We start from the raw sequence: 23,854 nt of genomic DNA, 5'->3' as shown, positions 1-23,854 counted from the left end.
TATTCCTGGAGAGCTGTGCAGAAACTCTTGGGGTTAACAATGACCCATCGATTGGACCTGCAATCGGCGGCTAAGGGTGTCGTTTTATGCATCGAGTATTTTAGATGTTTCTTTGTACCTCAAACTTTCCATTTGAACAGTGGCGATTTAATATTGCAAACAAAATCATCAGTTTGAAAGATATTTTCGTAAAGAAATGTATATGGTCGTCCCATATGTTCGTTTTACACTACAACTTAAAGAAATATCTTAAACATGTAGTGGAATTTTATGAAAAACTCCCCTTCGTTTGACAAAGCCATTGTATCGTCGCTACAAAACTTTTTTGATTTTTTATTAAAACGTATTTCATCGCTTTTCATTGAAACGTTGACATTTTCAAATTGTTCGCCCACGAGTAAGCCTCGTGATTATTAGGAGATTATTTAATTTACGTATATCAGTTTTATGATATGCCAACAAAAATATTCATGCAATCAGGCTCAAAAGCACGATCAAGAAAATCTCGTTCTGTATGCCAATGTGAATTCCAAACTTCGAGCTTCGACAAAATATCTATTCGTTTCAATATTTATATGAATCGTTGGTATGTTTCAAATTTCAGGAATCCCCTGAACTGACAAGTTTCGTTTCTTTTCTGTTAAATTGTGAATTTTATAGTACGATCTAATATAATAAAAGACAATATTTTTGTATTGCAATTCTCCATAATTTTAGCCACCGCTTTAAACGATCAAGTAAGAAGGAAAGGGTTTGTTTTCACCCTTTCAAAGCAAGTAAATTCTGTATCGATCCATCCTCGAATGTACACGAATCGGTTAAATAGAGAATTATTATTGTCGTCCCGGTTTGCAGTACTCGTCGAGAGATCGAGTAATGGCAGAATCGGACACGATTCTAAAATGTTCATCGTGGAAGTCGGTTTTCCTTAACGAGGGAGTCTCCGGGGTCCCCCAGGACGGCCAGGAAGAAGGACCAGCGATGGAGTTAGCAACGTCGACGTCAACTTTCATTCAGAGCCATCGAGGATTCGATATTACGGATCCGTGTTCCATAAGAGAAGTCGCAGCTGCGGCGTACAACTTTAATTTCCGCCAGATTCTTACAACCGACCGCCTTCCTCTGGGAAATGCTTCCGCCAATCCGGCCTCGATGCGTGGTCGTCAAACTCCGGTGCTGGGGAATGTATAGTAACTTCGTTAAACTCGAAGAAATATCGAAGGCCAACCCCTGGAAACCAAACCACCGACGATCACTGTTTATTCGAACGCGAAGTAACGAAACTTAAGGGTACGTTCTAGCCTGTAAGTTCGATAAAACTTTTCTTTCACCATTTTCTCGAGGTACACGCCTTTGAAAACGCATCTGTGCAAAGTTCGAACTTTCTTCTTTAATTTGGAAGGGAAGAAACAAGTTACGATAATAATTTTTGTGCTTTGGATAGGGGAATCACGAGTAATGTATAGGAAAGTATTTAGTTTACGCGTAATGAATAAAATTACACTAGAGCGAAATGCAGATTGCATATCGTACGAATATTAATTTCCGAATTATTGTACCGTGCAATTTGGCAGTTCGATAATTGCAACGTCGATTTAACGTGATTTCGCGATACAATTTCTATGGTTTATAGATTCGAGTCTATTAATTTCGATTCTAGGCGACTTTGGTAAAGTTTCGAACATCGATGGGATAAAGGGATGAAACGCTCGAGAGCCATCTTGAGAATCTCGATCGCGATTGTTTCGATTCGGTCCTCGTGATTGAAATAAGGACAAGTGGTCCGCGAAAGCCGCTACAACAGGGCAAACCGCATTTAACTATCGGATATTTTTAGAATCTAATCGATAACCCGATTGCGTTAATGCAAACGAGTTTCGACGATTACTTTAGGCTCTCGTGTTTTATTCTTTTCCTTTTTTTCGAACGGTATGTTTACTCGAAATTTCCCTCGTTCGCGACGACTCGTCCACGACGAATCAAAATCCTACTTCACTCGGGCTAATTAACCTCTCGACAAATCATTTGGAATACCCGACTCGCAAAGGACTCGAAACTCGATACTAATGGCTCGATATGCGATCGTCCTGAAAATCGAACGCTGTTGGAACTTGACTGACCGGTTGAACGAACCGTGTTGCGACTAATTTTATTTGCAACGAGAAGACCACGCGGCCATTGGCGATCGAGCGACCGGAGCAAGCGGAACGCAAGTGCAAGGATAAAGTTATTAGTTTATAAGTGTGTTAACCCAGTTCAAACAAATGCCAAATAAACAAAGCCTTGTCCAATTCTCTATCGCGCCGCTATAAACATTGAACGTCAGAAGTATTCTTACTAGGCCGTGAAATTCGATTTTTCTAAAATGCAATCGCCTCGTTAGTCGTTTTAGAATTATATCTTTCTAAAATATGATTATTTCGAAACTTAAACAGATAATCATTTCTAAAATCCGCTACCGCTAAATAATCCGCTGAAAACTTCAACGACCCGAAATTCGATGTTTCCAAAATAGAATTTTATATACCCATTGCAAAAATTTTGCATTTATCAAGATTAAGGTATAACTTATTAGATTTGCACCATCCATCTAATCCCGTAAGGTCATTTTGAATTGAATTCGTACAGGAAGGATAATTAACAGAATGATAAATTTTTAAGTCATCCGCTTATAATAAATATTTACAGAAACGAAAGACTTCGGATATATCATTAACGAACAAAACAAGGTGTGAACCTTGGGGAACACCTGGATATACAGATATACCATTAGAGTAAGCGTTAAAGAACTTAACAATTTATTTTATGTTCGTGATGAAATTCAAAAGCCAAGCAAGTAAGTTCGAATGTATACAGGGTGTTCGGCCACCCCTGGGAAAAATTTTAATGAGGGATTCTAGAGGCCAAAATAAGAAGAAAATAAAGAATACCAATTTGTTGATGGAGGTTTTCGTTAAAAAGTTATTAACAATCAAATTCAAAAATTTCAAATCGTTCTGGAAAAATTATTTTCGGTTGTGGGGGTCAATTACAATCATTTTTGGTGAATAGACATACCCCCAAAATCCTATCCATTTTCTAGAAAAAAATTCAGTACGGGTGGAAATTTAAAAGTTAATAACTTTTTAACGAAGCCTCCACCAACAAATTGATATTCTTCATTTTCGTCTTATTTTGACCTCTAGAATCCCCTATTAAACTTTTTCCCAGGGGTGGCTGAACACCTTGTATATGGCTTGCAATTTGGATATAATTATTGAATGATTAATTGTATCAGATGTCTTGTAGAAATCGGTTATAGACGTTGAACGTCAGAACTATTCTTGACAGGCCACAAAATTCGATTTTTCTAAAATACAATCATCTTGTTATTCCTTCTAGAATTATATCTATCCAAAATACGATCGTTTCAAAATCTAATTATTTCAAAACCCAGACAGATAACCATTTTTCAACTGAATCCGTTCGAAAATTTAACGAACATCTTAAAAATCAACGACAAGAAATTCGATGTTTAGTAGGAGATTCTAAAGGCCAAAATAAGACGAAAATCAGGAATATCAATTTGTTGATTGAAACTTCGTTAAGAAGTTATTACAAAATTAAAGTAGAAAAATTTCAAATCATTCTGAAAAAATTATTTTTGATTGCAGGGGTCAATTATAACCATTTTTGGTCAATAGACATATCCCCGAAATCTTACCCACTTTCGAGGAAAAAATTCCTTACTGAAAGTACAATTTCTGGCTAGAAATGGTTCCCCGAAATTTCATGCGTATGTTTAAAAAATCATAACTTCTGAACGGATTGAAGAATTTTAACAATTCAAAATTCAAGCAATGAAAAGATATATTGGATGTATGTCTACTGGCGGAACTTTAAACGTTAATAACTTTTTAAGCCTCGATCAACAAATTGGTATTCTTGATTTTCGTCTTATTTTGGCCTCTAGAATCCCCCATTAAAATTTTTTCCAAGGGTGACCGAACACCTTGTAAAGCTTTCAGTAAAGAAAGAGATACAAGTATAGAAGATAGTTGCATAACAAAGATAAACAGAAAAACAAAAATGTTATGAAGTATGAGACTGACTATGACTGAACGTTTAAATGATAGAATCGAATGGTTAGAAACATCGATCGAACCATGTGCAGTATTCGCGTGAATGAACATACGATTATAAGGGTTAGTATTGAATGATTAACTGTATCAAACAAACTTATTATTAACTGTATAAATATTGAATGATTATCTGTATCAAACGCCTTGCAGAAATCGGTATAGAAAACACCGTTCCGTTATAGACATTGAACTATTCTTAGGGCCTGAAATACGATTTTTCTAAAATGCAATCGCCTCATTATTCCTTTCAGAATTATATCTTTCCATAATATGATCGTTTCAAAATCCGATTATGAATCCGCTAGAAAATTTAAAGAACGCCTCAAAAATTCAACGACCAGAAATTCGATGTTTCCAAAATATAATCTCCCGTAAATTCGATCGATTCTAAATTCAATCTCCCTAAGCTGCGATCGCTTCGAAACACAATCGCCCTTAAATTCGTTCCTCCCTAAAATATGATACCTTTAAAATTCGATTTTCCCCAACATCGAGTCGTAAAATTCGATCTTCTCGAACGCTACGAAATTCGATCTTTCAAAAAATTTCGGTCGAAACGTAAATACTTGAAACCGTGAACTAAACTAAACGTCGGGGCAATCGTTCCGCGGACTGTCGCGTCTAAATTTCGACGTAAGAAAAATAAATTCGACGGGAGCATCGCGGGCACGTTCCGCGCGCGGAAAATTTTCTCGTTGGCGGGCAAAGTGGAGGCGGAATTTGCATTCCAAAGTGCACGTGCCCGATGCAACGTGCATTCGCGAGCGGACTCCCCGGGAACAAGATAAATCATTTCGGTACGTCGGTTTAACAAAAGCACGACCGGGCGACTTTTAAACGGGAAAATTTATATTTTCGCGAGAACTTGGACGATTAGCGTTGGCAAAACTAACGCGCGATCCGTTTCACGACGCGCGGGAGAATTAATCGACGTCGTTTGTACGCTTCTTCGGTTTAACGAGACCGAAGTTCCCTCTGGAAACGCGTACTCCTGCGCCATTTGTTCGAAACGAGATGGATCTCAACCACTTTAACGTATTCAATTTTTATGCTAAATATATTCTCGGACGAGCAGAAATAAACGCGCGAATCGTTTCTGAAAAGAGGTAAAATCGCGATAATTTATGCACGACGTGTAAGAAACATATGAGTCAATGCGACTGGGATGCCTGGTTGTTTGCTGTCCAGGATCGCGATGATCAATCGCCAGCGTATCGATCGATAATCTGGTCCCATTTTAAAGGATCTTAGTCATCGACTCGGTGAATAATCCGAGCAAAAGTCAAAATATTTACCTTCTTGGCAGCTTACTTGGACCGTGCACCGTGTGCAACCTAATCGTTCTATTATTTGCAGGTTTCCGTTGAACCGTAAATTCATCGTAGTAAGTTGGAACGTCGATTATTTGAACCAATTAATCCGGAGAAATTGCAACTATATAATAACCAGGCGATAAAATAAATTTGGAAGACGCAGTTTGTATGAAATTAATTTTAAATGGAAAGAAACGAGGAAAATATTATTGTGATGATGAGACAATATTATTGTACCATCTTAGATTTTCATTCTTTTTTCAAACCTTTTAAAATGACTTTTGTAAGCTTATTTTGTTTACCATGCTCTACTATTTGGTATTCTAATAGTGTTTACTACTTATTTAATAAATAAAAAATAAAATAAAATATTTTTCGAAGTCGTAATTATACGAAATTAGCCATGCTACTTTGTACAATTAATTCAGTTTAATTAGAATAATATTTACTATGATAGTTTGAAAATAACACAGAAGCAAGGTCTGTACTTGGACAGTAACAATTGCTTTGCAATTGATGCAACCTGCGAAGTAATTATTTGCAAGTTAGAGTCGATCTCGGTTATTTAGAATAAAACACCGAAACTAGGAACGATTTGGAGACGGAAGGAGCATAGTTCGCGTCTAATCAGTCGCCCCTACCAGGTGAATCGATGCAATTACTCGGCCACGAATAATTATACCCACTATATTAGAGAACACAGAGGCTCTCGAAAGTTTGCCTCCTCCGCGGCTTCTCTGGTCTAAACTCGCCGAATTTATATTCGAGCCCGCATTGGTGGAAACTGTCGTTAATCTTGTAATACGGCGGAGAGCGTGTAGGATCCGTTAATTATTAAAACTCGTTAGTCTCGAAACTTCTTGACCCCCAATTTCGCGAACCGAAAACATCATCCTCCCAACGAAACTCCCTAAAAAACGATCGCGGATGAACTTTTAACCTTTTACCCTTTTTCGATCTAATCATTCCTGGACATAGAAAGGACTCCAGAAACGTAGAACAGTGTCTGATCTAAATGGAACGGTGCATTTTCCACTGCAGAGAAAAGGTAATTTCTTTCTTTCATTTTTACGTTTATTCTTTTTACGAGCACTGTTGCATCATTCTAAAACTGTGTATTTAAACTTTCTTGACATTTTGTCCCTGCATTGTTTACCTAATTCGCGTTCAAGTTACTTTTGTAACCTTATTTTGATTATCATGGTGTACTACTTTGTACGCTAGTAAAGCTTCCCGTTTATTGAATAAAATAAAATTAAAAAAACTTATTAAAGACACCGGAAAATTCCAAAGGTGTTCTTTGCAAATTTCTCGTTTGTTAGGAACAGAAAATTTCGAAGGAGTCGTCTTTTAAGGGTTTGGAAATAAAAAGTTCTGTCGAGTTTATTGACCTTCGACATGGTGACTTTGAGTTCCCTTTCACCTTGACCCAGGTGAAGAGTCCCCCACCATGAGGAACTGGTAGCGTGGACAATTGCATTGTGCGAGCCACGGGACAGGTGAATATAAAGGCGACGGATCGAGCCTGATCAGTTATTAGTTCGCCTGGTTCCAAGGACCGGTTCTCTCCAAGTGTCTCTTGGTCGCTCGATTACGAACAGAGGCTCGTAAATCGGCCGGTTTTATCGTCCGTACGGTGTGAACGATTCTCTCGAGAGAGGATCCTACCGGTTCCCAGCTGCTACGGGATCGTCGATTTTCAGCAGGGGGCTGGGAATCGGCCAGGGGTACCGCCGATAGAATTTCCACGGGAAAATGGCACTCGCGGGGAACGTGGTCCGGATTACGTTGACGCTGATCGTCGCCTCGACGGGCCTGGCGGATAATTCGTGGCCATCGTGCGCCGGGAAAACGATACTGAGTGAGTAAAAATTAAGAAAAGAGCGAACAGAGCAAAAATTGTAGAATGGAGGAATACGAAATTTATCGTAAAATGTCAGAGCAACAGTGGGTTCTCGAAAAAAAAAAAATAAGAGTGATCAGAATTAGATAGTTCGAAGAATTAGACATTGAACACAAAGAAAAATTTTTAATTGGCAAAGTTTGGTAGTCAGATAAGTAATAGTAGAAATCGTAGAACAGAATTGGATAGTTCGAAAAATTAGTCATTGAACACAAAGAAAAATTATTAATTGGCAAAGTTCGGTAGTCAGATGAATAATAGTAAAAATGTAGAATAGAGAAAAAACGAAAACTATCGCAAAATGGTAGAACCGAATAGTTAGGAATATTAAAAGCAATAGATATAAAGAAGTAATTAGATGAGAGATCAGAGCAACGAAAGAAATAATAAAAATTTCTTTAAACAGATAAATGTATAATTTACGAAAAAATGTAGTAATTTTATGTTTTTCTGGAGAACCCAGAAAAGTGATAGTGTCACCTGTGCAAACCATTCTCAGATACTACGTTTCGTACAGTAAGGGTCGAAGAATTCCGGCCATTGTCTGTTTCCAGCCGCGTTGACGCGGGTTTCGAGTTCGTATGATTCATCTCCGCTAGAAACGATTTGAATAATCTCGATGGTTCCGTGATTTTCAGCTCTTCCATCAGCCTCCGGACAACGTTCGTCCGATAAGAACGTGACCAGACATAACCGACGTTTAGCGCGTCTCGTTAGTCGAACGAATTAATCTATTTTTCCTCCGGCTACGGTTCCCTGCCAGGTCTTCTCCCCATAAATTTATCGCTTCCATTAATTTTCGGGTGTCCCATAAACTCCGTCGAACGTCAGTTATCGCTTTTCCGGCCCCCTTCGAAAAGCTTCCAATCGGAAATTCGGGCCTCTGTGATTTTCAACCATTCCGAATTCGATCGTGAAGTGTTTCTGACGTTGAACAAAATGGACCGCCCTCAGGAAAAATTCAGATATACGTATCTCGAGTTTGGCACGAGGGACGAAATAAAATTTCTCGTTTTATTTCAGAGAATATTATTCGATGGTAGGGAAGATAATTTCGTCGAAAAGCGATCGAGTTATTTTTCGCGGATGACGAGCGAATCGAAATGTTAAACGAGGACGGTGGTTCGGTTGGCAGGAGTGGACGCGTCGGTAGTTTCTTTTTGCACCGGAAATGAGCGGGGCTTGGCCGGTACGTAACGATTCGGCCGACACCTGTTGACTACGTTCTGTGTCGTAGTCCCCGGTTAAATGGATTTCGTGGGAATGGACTTGCAGCTCGTTAAACAAATAGTTGCCTCCTGTTCAATGTTTCCTGGTCATTTGCATTTTCCGGCAGACCTGGGGGCCCCCCTCTTTTCATCTTTTCCCGTACGCCGTTTTTTAAACGAGATAATTCTGCATCAATCCATCTTTAAATTTGTCTTGAATAAAGTCTTTCGAGACACCTCCAACGGTACCTGAAAGTCACGATGAGTATTGTTGAGAAATGTCACGTTACTGATCTCGATATTATTGTAGGACTTAACAAAGAGAATTGTATTTGGAACAAATGTGCAAACGATATTCTTATATAAACGAATTTAAAACACACCAAACACACAATCTTTTTATACAAATTCATATAAGAATCACGTCTGCCTTTCACAATCACTCGTTTTGTTCTCCCTGTTGTCTCGCTGTCTCTGGTTACCCATTTCTTCTCGAACATGACACTTTCAACCCTTTTGCACATAAATTAACATTCATAAAAACTACAGCGTGGCACAAATATTCAATACAAATCTCCTACAGTATTATTGAATAATACATTTTAACAATGCCTTTTTTAGAATCTTACACGGCTAAAACGGAATATAAAATGCAAAAATATCGACCCGTTAGACTTGTTGGATTTTCAGAGGTGGTTAGAAATACGTTAAAAAGATCTATTTCATTCGTATGTGTATTGTATAATGCAGAAATTTATGGGGTCGTATACACTGTATTTTGATTTGTCAATGCCAACAATGATGGACAGTTTATACTATTATTTACTAATTTGAATAACAAAGTAATATCGAGGATCCTTCGGTTTTTAAGGGTATCCAAACGAAGTATTTCTAGCAAAGGTGTATTTTTTCTTCTTAATTGCTGTAAAATTGGCTTCTTTTAATGCTCTTCGAGATGTCCACTTACTAATTTCCTTCCCAACATCGCTTTCTAACAGTTTTATCTTGTCAATCTTCTCTTATCTCGACAAGATAATAATTTTGAACGGCCTCCAAAAGATGAAGTAACTTCATTACATTTTATCTGCATTATATGTACAACTCCCTGACTAACAGCAAATTTTCTAGCAATTACTTCCGTTGATAAACTCAATTTTAATTGGAAAATTATATTATTCTTTATATCTTTAGACAATGATTTCATAACGTTATATTCATGCGATTCTATTGCTCCAGAGTATTGCGAAACTGTAGTATTAAGTATACTTAAACGTATTAAAAACGATTATCAAGGTTGAAAGTTTATGGACGAAATATTAAGTGTAGCAAAATCTGAAATGTTTACTAAAAATTAGTCGACTACACGAACAAAAATTGTACGAAGCGAAATAATAATGATATCACAAATGTTAAATTCGTTTTGAAGAACCAGAAGATTGTAGATGATACCAAGTATTTTGTCCTCTTTGTATTTTATATGCAAATATTGAATAAAAAATTATTTTTGTTAAAATGTCGTTCGTGTGTTCAGTTTTGCTCCTTACTGTATTGCATTGCAGGAATCGTAAACGTTTGAGTTAAATTATATTATTATGTGGATGATTCTAACAAAAGTTAAAATGTATTATTCGCTAATAACATCGAGATCAGTATCACATTTTTTAATAATACTCATCGTGCCTTTCAGGTACCGTTGGAGGTTTCTCGAAAGACTTTATTTAACGAAGACAAATTTAAAGACGGATCGATACAGAATTAGCTTATCTAAAAACGATGTACGGGAAAAATAAATATGAATAGGAATTATATTCACCGAACTATAGGGAAAGACTCGAGTATTCCCAGTTCTAACGAGGAATTCGACGACTCTTCCGCAATTAAATTCGACCGCCTCGGAGAGGGGGCTTGAATTTTAAACGAAGCTAATGGAAAGAGAAATCGTTTTCGAAAACTCTAGTAATTGCTAGAGCGGCGAGAGCCTGTCTTCCCGCTGAATTTCAAGCCAATTATGGGAATCGGAATGGGGGGGAAAAATAGCAACGGTAACAGTAAACAGCGACGATTCTCAGATTTTATCACGACGAAACGATTCGAACCCGGAACAGCCGTGTTTCGAAACCACCGATCGTGAAATTTATCTCGAGGATCGTGGAAAGATACCTAGAAATAAATTATTACTGTTAACGATATCAACTTTCGTGAGTGGCACTTAAGTTTTTTCGTTGAAACTGTTATCTTACAGTTAAATTTTTTCGTTAATTCGTTCTCGGGTTCGAGGTAACCTTGAAAAATCGCCTCCTCGTAATGGACTCTACTACTAGCTATACCGTTGATTTTTAATTTATTTTTATTAATCCTCGACCAGTTCTGTGAGACACGATGCTGTCAATTATTCGTACTCTCTGCGTTTATTTTAAGGGGGGAAACCACTGTGACGGATTGAAATATTCGAAATTTTCAATGTTTGGGGGTTTAAGAATGGCCCCCTGAAATATTAAAGTAACTGCTCTGTACTTCGGGACCTTTAAAGTTTTATATGAATGGGAAAGTGTCTTGATCGAGATAACTATGTCAATCAAGAGTATTTAGTCTAGACAAGTGGTGTAAATGGAATTACCGATAGACGGCTAAAGTGGTCCAACTGGCAACTTATTTAGTCGTGATCCAATTTAACGATGGCTATTCAGGATCATTACAAATAATGAAAATTATGGCTATAATAATTAATACTTTTAGAAGATGTAGTTCAAGAAACGTACTTTCGAGAACGTTGAACATTTATCAGAAAAAGTTTCGATAGTTACGGCCAAAATAATTCTTGAAAATTGCCTTTATTTGCAGCCGTCACAGTGGTTTCCTCCCTTAACGATTGGAAGAAAATGGGGATAGAAAAAAAAAGAAATAACGAAACGCGACGGTCAAATTTCCCAGCTTCGTTTTTCAGTAACACGTTCCAGCAGGCCAGCTCGTGAATAATTCAGTTCGTGCATTATTTACGGGGAGAAAATTGGAATCTATTACATTTCGATAGGACGCCGGGCATCGATTCGATTCTAAAAATAGCGCATTCAGCCCCGGGCGGCTGAATGCGCGGCCGCGAAATTCGATTACATTAACGAATTAAAGCATCTGCTAGTTAATTACGGGAAATCCGTGCAGCTAACAAGACGGACCGAATTATTATTCCGAACGGTTCGTCGGTGAATTCGCCGCCCGAGGAACGCGTCCCTTTAAACCGCGACAATCGGGATCTAAATATTTGCAGTGAATTACCGGAACGTATCGCGACATTTATGCTCGTCGATGTTCCATGAAACTCGCGATACCCACCCACGGTCCCGAACCGAAAATGGTTTATGGGAAAGTGCCGTGCATCGAAAACCGTTAAATCGTGTTAGAAAAGAATTACTTGCTGAAATAATACGAAAGGGATACATTAGGGAATTTTTTTCTAGCACTATTTTACGAATTCTTTTACTATTTTAATGGTATTTAAAGTAACATAATTACGAGAGATCACTAAATGTGTGTGGGTCATATAGAAAATTTTTGTCGTAGTGCTATCTCTACGAGTTCTTCTAAAATTTTAATTACTGTCATTAAAGGTAACATAATTCAGGCCAAAGTCAAAGTGAATTAATCGTGGAAGCTCAAAACACGAAAACTATAACAGCACAATATCGTATGTTAATTCGTTTTTAGAATTGCATTCGAGCGAATTTATTTTGAATAAAATAGATTAAAAAATAAATATCGTAAATTAATTCGTTTTTAGAATTGCATTCGAGCGAATTTATTTTGAATAAAATAGATTAAAAAATAAATATCGTATATTAATTCGTTTTTAGAATTGCATTCGAGCGAATTTATTTTGAATAAAATAGATTAAAAAATAAATATCGTATATTAATTCGTTTTTAGAATTGCATTCGAGCGAATTTATTTTGAATGAAATAGATTAAAAAATAAATATCGTATATTAATTCGTTTTTAGAATTGCATTCGAGCGAATTTATTTTGAATGAAATAGATTAAAAAATAAATATCGTTTATTAATTCGTTTTTAGAATTGCATTCGAGCGAATTTATTTTGAATAAAATAGATTAAAAAATAAACATCGTATATTAATTCGTTTTTAGAATTGCATTCGAGCGAATTTATTTTGAATAAAATAGATTAAAAAATAAATATCGTAAATTAATTCGTTTTTAGAATTGTATTCGAGCGAATTTATTTTGAATGAAATAGATTAAAAAATAAATATCGTATATTAATTCGTTTTTAGAATTGCATTCGAGCGAATTTATTTTGAATAAAATAGATTAAAAAATAAATATCGTATATTAATTCGTTTTTAGATATGCATTCGAGCGAATTTATTTTGAATAAAATAGATTAAAAAATAAATATCGTATATTAATTCGTTTTTAGAATTGCATTCGAACGAATTTATTTTGAATAAAATAGATTAAAAAATAAATATCGTAAATTAATTCGTTTTTAGAATTGCATTCGAGCGAATTTATTTTGAATAAAATAGATTAAAAAATAAATATCGTAAATTAATTCGTTTTTAGAATTGTATTCGAGCGAATTTATTTTGAATGAAATAGATTAAAAAATAAATATCGTATATTAATTCGTTTTTAGATATGCATTCGAGCGAATTTATTTTGAATGAAATAGATTAAAAAATAAATATCGTGGGTGTAGAGAGTACGAGAAGAATTGTATTTCAGTGATAGTGGAATATAAATTCGTCTCCCGCGGCTTTTAAAAATGGAAAAATGTCGAAATTAAGATGGCGGCGATCGTGAACGGCCGCGTTTTAGAAATTCGATTCCCGAGGAAGGAAATTTGCATTCGACGTCGAAACGACGGGACACGTCGGAATCAGGGGAACTTCGTTTTCGTCGAGGAACTGAAAGTTATTAAGGGGAAAGAATACGGTGTGGAACTTTCGTTCCACCGTCTCACGGAAAGACAGGAACGCCCCCGTTAAAGCAGATTCCCGGAAAAAGTTTTCCGGCAAGTTGGGCAATCCGGCGGCTCGAGAAATCGGATGAGAGCCTAGGATGCACGGAAAATGGGGTGGCAAGTTTCCGCGAGTCCGCGAAAGAGTTTCGTGTACCGTCGATGGCCGTTCGAATCCTCTTCGTTGCGAATCAACCAACGATATGGATAAACTTTCATCTTAAAGCAAACGTTTTATTATTATTCATTTATTCGCGGTGGAAAAATGAAAATAGAGACTGTACGAGAGAAAATATTGTGACAGTTGGTAAAATAATCGATTCACGATACTCTGCAAAAATAATTTCAAATAAGGATTGTTGAATGATCATTCTTTTTATGCTATTTTGAGATCCATGTGTTGTGCTTCGCGGAATAAAATGGAGTGTGATTCCTTCGATATTTTGAGAATAATTGCTAATATTGTATCGTATCCTGGGAAATATTAAGGAAAGACAGTAAATTTTATAGGGTTTCCTGTTCCCAACAAGATGGTCGTCGAAGATCAAGGAATTTCTCGATTTCGTGAATATTATTTTTTAAAAATGTATTCCCTGTATCTTTAACACTGAAACTACTAACAATTATGGTGTATTTATTTATATCGAAGAGGTTAAAACGATAGATACTCGAGGAAGTGTATAATGCAATGTTTAATGCAACAAATGTTTATTCGTTCCCTCATAGAAAAGTACGGTAAATTCTCAAAAATCATGAGTGAAAATTATGAGTCATTTAGACTACTTCCGGTAGTGCTAGTGTTAAATTCGACAAATCGAAAACGAATCGTGTGACTCGTTAATCAACGAAACGTTGAAATCCCAGAGATGCGTCGTGCAACTGATCACATGGCGCTCTAATCGAGTCGTTTTCAGGACACGTCGACTTACCTTGCGAGGAGAAACAGGCCATCTTGGACGAGCATAATCGTCTGAGACAGCTAGTGGCTCTCGGGCAGATTCATGGACAGCCAGCCGCTGCGAATATGAAGGAAATGGTAAGAAGCTGCTTCGCTTAATCTTCTCGCTGCATTTTCCGTGAGATACTTTTTAATACGCTCGTAGACACGCTCTCGAGAATATCTCGCGAACCTCCCTCACCCACTTCTTCCCCCAAAAGACGACCCACGATGGAAAATAATTTACTACGGACCGTCCAAAACATTTTTGCGACTCCTCTGATCATCGATGCACAGTAGTGTCTCGATTATTGCACGATATGAGCCTCGCCCGTTTGCGAAACGAAGAATACCAACGAATCCTACAATTTTTAATATTTCTTAATGAAAAAAATACTGTACATGCGCATAAGGTGAGTAAATGTATCTGGAAAATCTCAGTACAAAACAGCCTACCTATTATTAAAAAAAAAATCACAAGAAGGGCCGAATAAATGACAGCCTGGACAACAATACCACCTCAATATGGCTAAATGTAACGCGTGTCTCTTCGAATTTCCGTAGTTTGCTAATAATTTCAGGTTTGGGACGACGAATTGGCTGCAGTCGCGCAGAGGTGGGCGGATCGATGCGCGGAAATCCACGATAATTCGAGGAACGTTCGTGAGTAAAGTTTATTTCCGCGTTGGCTGAGATTTCGGTGGAATTTCTCGTTTGGTACTTCGGAAAATGGTAACGTTGAATCGTTGAATCGTTTCAGTATGCTTTCTCCGGCGTTTGAGCTGAAATTTTTGTTCCAAAGTTCGCGAGAATAAATTATTGATCGGTGAATGGTGGTTTGTCCGTAGATCGATTCGCGGTGGGGCAAAATATGGCTCGAACGTGGACGACGAGGCCCCCGGGACCCTTCGACGACGTTCCAAATTGGCGACAGCGAATCTCGGATTGGTTCAAAGAAGTCCAGCACTATCGTACCGGTTACAGCGACGAAACTGGCCACTATACTCAAGTTGGTAGTCTTTGGTATCTACGAAACGTTGCAGAAAAATTGCTACAATTTACCTACAATATTTCATAAATCTACATATGCAATGGTGTGTTTGAAAAATACAGAAAAATATTTTAAAGACAATTTATTAGCGAATTAGTGAAGTTCGAACGTAAGAAAAGGGTTGTAGAAACGTGAAGAACTAACTCCAATAAAAATTAAATAACTTTCTTTGCTGAATTAATTTTTCTACTGAAAAGACAGGTGACGATACTTGCAATTACGAATCACCTGTATCGAAGGAACGAGCAAAAAATGGTTACAGGATTCCGAAGAACGAGTTTCCCTGACGATAGAGAATAAAGAATCCGGAATTGTGCCAATTGTTGAGGAAAATTTAAAATTGCTTACAGCTCGTCTGGGGTGACACGTTCCTTTTGGGCTGTGGATACTCCTTCTACTACGATCCTGCTCGAGGCTACACCAAGAATTACGTTTGCAACTACGGGCCAAGGTAAGAATTTTATTACCGGTACAGGCACCTCCGAAATTCAATTCGACTCGAAACCGGATGCCGGGAGCGTGGCAAATTTTCTCCCCTAAACGCGTTATCGAATCGTCGCGAGAGTAGTTTCACGATTACCTCTCGTTATTTATAAATAAATTTTTTAATCCAACTGTTCGTGGGAACGAACGACGATGAATAAGATTCGCGAGCATTCGACGTCGTTCGACCATTGTAATCAGCGATTGGGACTCTCAATCTCAACTGAATTATTTTGCTTAATGTTGATTTTTACCAAATTGCTAAATGGAAAACAACTTTCCTTTAAAGCATTTAAAAATTAATGGAATAATGAAGGATTACATAAATTTTCAAATAACTATATTGACATATATTAAACTATTATTGGTTCAAACTAATCCACTCAAGGGTTGATCTAAAACACGAACAGTTGCTTAAGGAGCTCCTTTACGCGGATCGAGCACGAAGAATATTACTAATCATTTGGTTTCCGGTGCAAAGGGGTTGAATTCCATTTGGAACGAGCACGGAGCTCCCGCGTAAATATGCAATTATTTCTAAGAAAGAACGAGTTCGAAGTTCGAAAATGAAAAGCTCACGGAAAACCTGTGGCTTTGGTGTACGTCGTGCCTCGACGTTTCGAGCCGCTTTTCGAGGCAGCCTCCCCCTCCCCCCGATAAAAAGAAAACGAAATGTAACGCGTATTGAATCCGATCCGGAGCTTCCACAAATTTTCTTCGAGTTTCACGAGTACTTCCTGTCAATCGGTAGCTTATTACCGTCGACATATTGAACACAGTGTCGTCCATATTTCTCCCCGAAAAGAGGGATAAAAATGTTCCAGGAATATTTCTGACTGTTATTCGCGAGGTTATCGGTTTAAAATATTCATTGACCTATCGAGACTTAGTTTATTACTTAGGAAAAAATGGCTAGTGATTACGGAAACATCCTGCATTCAAGTTTAAATTAATTTTCGATTAAATGAAAAATTTATAATTCAGTTTTGTTTGAATTGCTGAAACTTCTTTGGTTACATAACGTCAAAGTAAATATGAAAATAAACATAGAAGACAGCATAAATTAGAATAGATATTATGTTTATATGATAGAGGATGAAATCCCCTTTAAAATGAGCGTTCGTACGAGTCGATAGCGTAATTAGTTCCGGAGATATTAGGCTTCGAAGTTTGTTTACGTCGCGAGGTCAATGAACTTTCTTACCACGACCTTATAAGACGGAGACAGAGATAGTCGAATTAAGAAAATGATCCCTTTACGTAAATTACGATATCTCGAAAACGAAAAGTCCGATCGACAAATACCAGAAACCATTTTAAAGAGGAAGGTTTGCCGCCGCTAATAGTGGCTCAATTATGGCAAAAACACTAGTAGTTTCGGAACTGCATGTAATTGAAGTTTTAATAATTTCAATACGGGTAAGTAGTCTGTTTTAACACGGGAAGAGCCATAAGAGAATTTTTTAAAAATTACCTATTTACGTATCACCTAATAATTCGCGATTCATCTTGGATACGATAAATCATCATCCAGGATGGCACAATTAAAGTTTTATTCTTTTGCAGCGGTAACGTGCTCGGTTCCCAACCCTATCAATCTGGCCAGCCTGCTTGCGGTAGCTACGGGATGTCTTATTCGAATCGATATGCCGGCCTTTGTTGTAAGTTACACGTAATTTATGAACGTTATTTATCAACCTTTTGCCCTGAGACTGCAGTGCAACCGTGCACAATAAAAAGAAATTGAAAACAATCACAGAGCAACAACAGACAATCTTATGGGAATAAAAATGTAGAAAATAGATAAAATTTATATTTATTTGAGCAGTTTCGAAAATTATGTTTCTTATCTACAGCTCGAAGCAGTTACTATCATTTGGGAGCCTTCTGCGTCTACGGTTAACCAGAATCTGACGACAAAGAGCATTCGAGGACCAGAAGAAGCGGAGAAAATATTTTTTTTTTAACAACAATCGAACGTCGAAGGCTGTTTTATTCCAATTCACCTTGTCTAGTCTACGAAAAATAGTCTGTAAATTCTAGGAATTAGATGTTAAGTTTGTAAAAAGTCCCGAACGAGGGAATGTATAAAAGAGACAGTAACGATTTGAAATTGTCAATCGTGCGCGTTTACGACTATTGTCAGCGCAAAAAACTCGTAATCTGGCTCCAGCAAATCCGTAATTTGAGAATCTCTTCTGTATTAACCAGGAATAACTGGTCGGTCAAATAATCTCTGTAATTAACGCTATTGCAATGGACATGGTTCGTGTATCGACGCATTTAATCCTCAGTTAACCCAGATGTTAAGCGTTGGCGCGACGAGTTCTAAGTTAACAAGCCAAATTTTATCGCCTAAAGACTGTACGATAACAATTCTTTTAAAATTCCACCTGCTTCGTAATCCAAACATCGTTATACGTTTCTCTTGTATATACTAAACAATCAATAATGTTCGTTGTAATACAATATCGTCTAATATAATATACAGAATGTTAGGCCAGCCCTGGGAAAAATTTTAATGAGAGATTCTAGAGGCCAAAATAAGACGAAAATCAAGAATATCAATTCCTTGACTAAGAATTCGATAAAAAGTTATTAAGAAATTAAATTAAAAAATTTCAAATCATTCTGAAAAAATTATTTTTGGTTGCGGGGGTCAATTACAATCATTTTTAGTGAATACACATACCCCCGAATTCCTGCGCACTTTCGAGAAAAAAATTCCTTACCGAAAATGTAATGTCTGATCATGAATGAATGATTCCCCTGACATTTCACGTGTTTCAAATCGTTCTAAAAAAATTAGTTTTAGTTGCAGGGGTCGATTACAATCATTTTTGGTGAATACACATACCCCCGAAATCCTTCCCAGTTTCGAGAAAAAAATTCGTTACCGAAAATATAATGTCTGCTAATGAATGATTGATTCCCCTGAAATTTCACGTGTTTCAAATCATTCTAAAAAAATTAGTTTTAGTTGCAGGGGTCGATTACAATCATTTTTGGTGAATACACGTACCCCCGAAATCCTACCCAGTTTCGAGAAAAAAATTCCTTACCGAAAATGTAATGTCTGATCATGAATGAATGATTCCCCTGACATTTCACGTGTTTCAAATCGTTCTAAAAAAATTAGTTTTAGTTGCAGGGGTCGATTACAATCATTTTTGGTGAATAGACATACCCTCGAAATCCTGCGCACTTTCGAGAAAAAAATTCCCAAACGAAAATATAATGTATGACCAGAAATGTACCCCGGAAATTTCATGCGAATCTTTAAAACATCATAACTCCTGAACGGATTGGACCATTTTAATATTTGAAAATGCAAACGACGTGTATTTTAGTGAACAATATGTAGAAAATCCAAAAATAATCGAAAAGTTGATCCTTGACCTTGCAGAATGAGAAAAACCCCATAAAGGTGATCCAATTTTCCAACAGTCATAACTCCTACAATAGTGAATATGTTTCAGTGAAATTTTGGGAGGAAGTAGAGTTCATGGATACCTACAAAAAAGTATTACACAACTTTTCTACAGAGCGTCAAACAACATTACTAAAAATAAAAAACGAATTTTTAAGAAAAATTGACAGGGAATAGGTACTTAAACTTTTCGACAATATTAAAAAATTTCAAATCGTTCTGAAAAAATTATTTTCGATTGTGGGGGTCAATTACAATAATGTTTGGTGAATAGACCTACCCCCGAAATCCTACCCACTTTCGAGAAATAAATTCAGTAAGGGCGGAACTTTAAACGTTAATAATTTTTTAACGAAGCCTCCACCAACAAATTGGTATTCTTGATTTTCGTCCTATTTTGGCCTCTAGAATCTCCCATTATAATTTTTCCCAGGGGTGGCCGACACCCTGTATACACAAATCGGCCAAATCTCGTCTTGATCATATTATATTGCAAATACCGATGAAATAATTGTCAGAATTGTAAATATTACGAGAAAATAGATACAACAGCAGCGAAAAAATTCAACATCGAGTTAAACTATGATTAAAATTATTATTTCCTTAAAAGATCCTCTGTAATCTCGACTCTTATTTCTATGTATCATCGAATCGAAAATGCATGATAAAGAATGGATAAGGATAAAATCTGGTATTCGAGGTGAACGTAACGTCCACGACGCCATGGCAAGTTGATCCTCGTGTGTACCCTGCACTTTTCTATGCATTTTGCATCGCGTCCGTTACGTGACCGCGGCTCGAAACACGCCATATAAATATTTACGCAAAAGAAAAATGCGGCACACGCTCTTTACGCATTGCAGGTTAATTATTTTTTCATTAAGCTACATCGATTAATCCAAATCTCCTTAAAGTGTTTCGCCATTAGAATACGGGGAAAACAATTGTTAAACAAACATTTAATCGCTATTCGAATGTGTTCTCTTTAGATATTTAGCTATTTTACATTTCTTTTCCACTCCCCATTATACTCTTAGCCATAAGATACATGCCACCTCTTCGCAAGGCAGCCAGAATTTCGGAAATGATACGGACAGCTTGGAAATCCGACTGGCAAAACGCCCAAGTATATCATGGAGTAGTTCGTCATTTTCAACGATAGATGGCGCTTATTTTTAGACCTCAAACCCTCTGGATTTAAAACGCCCAAGTTTGTCGTGAAATAGTTCACTTCCTTCAACGCTAGATGGCGCATATTTCTCGACCTCAAACCCTCTGGTGCTAAAACGCCCAAGCTTGTCGAGAAATCCATCTAGCGTGGAGGATACGAACTCTTCCACGACAAACTTGGGCGTTTTAAATCCAGAGGGCTTGAGGTCTAAAAGATAAGCGCCATCTATCGTTGAAAATAACGAAGTATTCCACGACATAATTAGGTGTTTTACCATCCGGATTTCCAAAGTGCACGGAACATTTCCAAAATACTGGCGACCTTCCGCAGTGGTGGCATGTATTTTATAGCTAAGGGAATAATGGGGAGAGGAAAAGAAAGGTAAAAATGATGAGAACATATAGAATTCTTTGAAATTATATCATTTATTGTCATAGATTTACATTATACAATGTTTTAATACATATAAATATATTGTATTATATTATATCATGTCAGAGATTGTCAACAAAGGTCAGTAATGATCAGCAGTGATATGCAGAGGCTAGTAGATACCAGCGTCTATGTGTTCTCATCATTTTTATCTCTCTTTTTCTCTCCCTATTATTCCCTTAACTATAAAATACATGCAACCTCTTCGCAAGGCCGCCAGCATTTTAAAAATGTTCCAAGCACTTTGGAAATCCGGATGGCAAAACGCCTAAGTTTATCGTGGAATAGTTCGTATCGTCCACGCTAGATGGATTTCTCGACAAGCTTGGGCGTTTTAGCACCAGAGGGTTTGAGGTCGAGAAATAAGCGCCATCTAGCGTTGAAGGTAACGAACTATTTCACGACAAACTTGGGCGTTTTAGCACCAGAGGGTTTGAGGTCTAAAAATAAGCGACATCTATCGTTGAAAATAACGAACTATTCCACGACATACTTGGACGTTTTGCCATCCGGATTTCCAAAGTGCTCGGAGCATTTCCAAAATGTTTGCAACCTTGCGAAGAGGTGGCATGTATCTTATAGCTAAGGGAATGATGGGGAGAGGAAAAGAAAGGTGAAAATGATGAGAACACATAGAATTCTTTGAAATTATATCATTCATTGCCATAGATTTACATTATACAAAGCTTTGATACATTTTTATCATGTCAGTAGTTGTCAACGAAAGTTAGCAAGAGCCAGTAAAGGCCAGCAGAGGCCAACGGAGGCTGGCAGAAGTCAGTAGTAATAGTTATACGTTGTCAGAAATATAAGCAGTGGTCAGCAATGGTCAGCAGAGGCAAATGTTAGCCTTTCTTTCTCGACTCCCACAAGGCGGTCCGAAATTACTTCCGGCAGCATCGGAGAATCTAGAAAAGGGGCATGCGACAGTTTGCCTTTGCGATTTTTCCGAAACTCTACGAGCTCACGTACGCGTGATCTGGTATGTGTGAGTAGTGCACCGGGTCGACAAAGACAAAATTACATATGCCCTCTTTCTCGATTCACCGAAGCTGCCCAAAGTAAGTTCGGACCGTCTCATGGGAGTCGCGAGAGAAAGGCTCACACTTCCCTTCTCGCTCTTGAACAACTAATATCCGACCTCCCGTCAACAGGTCTCCATTGGCCTCTGCTGACCGCTGCTGACCACTCCTGGAATTTCTGACAACGTATAACGATTACGACTGGTTACTGTTAGTCTCCCCCAGCCTCTGCTGACCGCTGCTGACCACTCCTGGAATTTCTGACAACGTATAACGATTACTACTGACTTCTGCCTGCCTCCGCTGGACTCTGCTGACCGCTACTGACCACTCCTGTTACTTCTGACAACGTATAACGATTACGGCTACTGTTAGCCTCTCCCAGCCTCTGCTGGCCTCTGCTGACCACCGCTTATATTTCTGACAACGTATAACGATTACTACTGACTTCTGCCTGCCTCCGCTGGACTCTGCTGACCGCTACTGGCCACTCCTGATACTTCTGACAACGTATAACGATTACAACTTGCTACTGCCTGCCCCTGCTGGACTCTGCTTGCCACTGCTTGCCACTGCTAGCCTCTGCTGACCACAGCTGACAACCCCTGATGCTTCCGACAACATATAACGATTACTACTTGTTACTGCTTGCCCCTGCTGGACTTTACTTGCCTCTGCATGCCTCTGCTGGCCTCCGTTGGCCTCTGCTGACCGCTGCTGACCACTGCTGACCACTGCTGACCACCGCTTATATTTCTGGCAACGTACAACGATTACTACTGGCTACTACCAGCCTCTGCTGACCTCTACCAGCATCTCCCGACCTAACCTGGCCTCTGCCTACACCTCTCGACGTCAGCTGACCATCGCTGACCACTGCTGACCGTTGCTGACAACTTGTGACATGATGTAATATAATATAATATGTTTATATGTATTAAAGTTTTGTATAATGTAAATCTATGACAATAAATGATATAATTTTAAAGTATTCTATGTGTTCTCATCATTTTTTACCGTCCTTTTCCTCTCCAAATCATTCTCTTACCTATAAGATGCGTACCACCTTCTTCGCAAGTTCACCAGCATTTTAGAAATGTTCCGGGAACTTTGGAAATCCGAATTTGACCTTGACCTTGGCCCAGTTTCCAAAGTGGGTCAAGGCCATTCGAATCTTAGAAAAATTCCGGACGCTTTGGAAATCCGGATGGCCTTGACCCAATTTCGAAAGTAGGTCAAGGCCATCGAATCTCAGAAAAATTTCGGCCACTTTGAGAATCCGGATTTGGCCTTGACCCACTTTCGAAATTGGGTCAAGGCCATTCGAATCTTAGAAAAATTCCGGGCGCTTTGGAAATCCGTATGGCCTTGACCCAATTTCGAAAGTAGGTCAAGGCCATTCGAAATTTTTAGAAATCTTCGGGCCAACTTGGAAATCCGGATGGCCTTGACCCAATTTCAAAAGTAGGTCAAGGCCATTCGAAATTTTAGAAATCTTCGGGCCAACTTGGAAATCCGGATGGCCTTGACCCAATTTCGAAAGTAGGTCAAGGACATTCGAAATTTTTAGAAATCTTCGGGCCAACTTGGAAATCCGGATGGCCTTGACCCAATTTCGAAAGTAGGTCAAGGCCATTCGAAATTTTAGAAATCTTCGGACCAACTTGGAAATCCGGATGGCCTTGACCCAATTTCGAAAGTAGGTCAAGGCCATCGAATCTTAGAAAAATTCCGGGCACTTTGGGAATCAGGATTTGGCCTTGACCCAGTTTCGAAAATGGGTCAAGGTCACCGGCATTTCAGAAAAC

At 38.0% G+C, this 23,854-nt stretch overlaps 1 protein-coding gene across 1 annotated transcript; it reads left to right on the top strand.

Moving 5' to 3' along the window:
- Window positions 1–6,947: 6,947 nt before the first annotated feature.
- LOC143346269 (venom allergen 5) lies at window positions 6,948–18,473 on the top strand. The gene is made up of 7 exons (XM_076774215.1): window positions 6,948–7,295; window positions 14,435–14,556; window positions 15,039–15,120; window positions 15,306–15,466; window positions 15,859–15,959; window positions 17,558–17,652; window positions 17,848–18,473. The coding sequence occupies exons 1-7, from the start codon at window positions 7,190–7,192 to the stop codon at window positions 17,892–17,894; spliced, it is 714 nt and encodes a 237-aa protein (XP_076630330.1). The 5' UTR covers window positions 6,948–7,189; the 3' UTR covers window positions 17,895–18,473.
- The last annotated feature ends 5,381 nt before the right edge of the window (window positions 18,474–23,854 follow it).

Source organism: Colletes latitarsis, chromosome 10, assembly GCF_051014445.1.
Source record: "Colletes latitarsis isolate SP2378_abdomen chromosome 10, iyColLati1, whole genome shotgun sequence".
NCBI classification, from domain to species: Eukaryota; Metazoa; Arthropoda; class Insecta; order Hymenoptera; family Colletidae; genus Colletes; species Colletes latitarsis.
The sequence above is the reverse complement of the archived record's forward strand: the minus strand, read 5'-3'. Positions and strand labels throughout refer to the sequence as shown.

Bases quoted from the DNA above. Each gene is read 5' to 3' on its own strand.
- LOC143346269 (XM_076774215.1), top strand. From the start codon at position 7,190: ATGGCACTCGCGGGGAACGTGGTCCGGATTACGTTGACGCTGATCGTC. The intron at 7,296-14,434 runs GTGAGTAAAAAT...AGTCGTTTTCAG, and splicing joins CGCCGGGAAAACGATACTGA to GACACGTCGACTTACCTTGC. The intron at 15,121-15,305 runs GTGAGTAAAGTT...GTTTGTCCGTAG, and splicing joins CGATAATTCGAGGAACGTTC to ATCGATTCGCGGTGGGGCAA.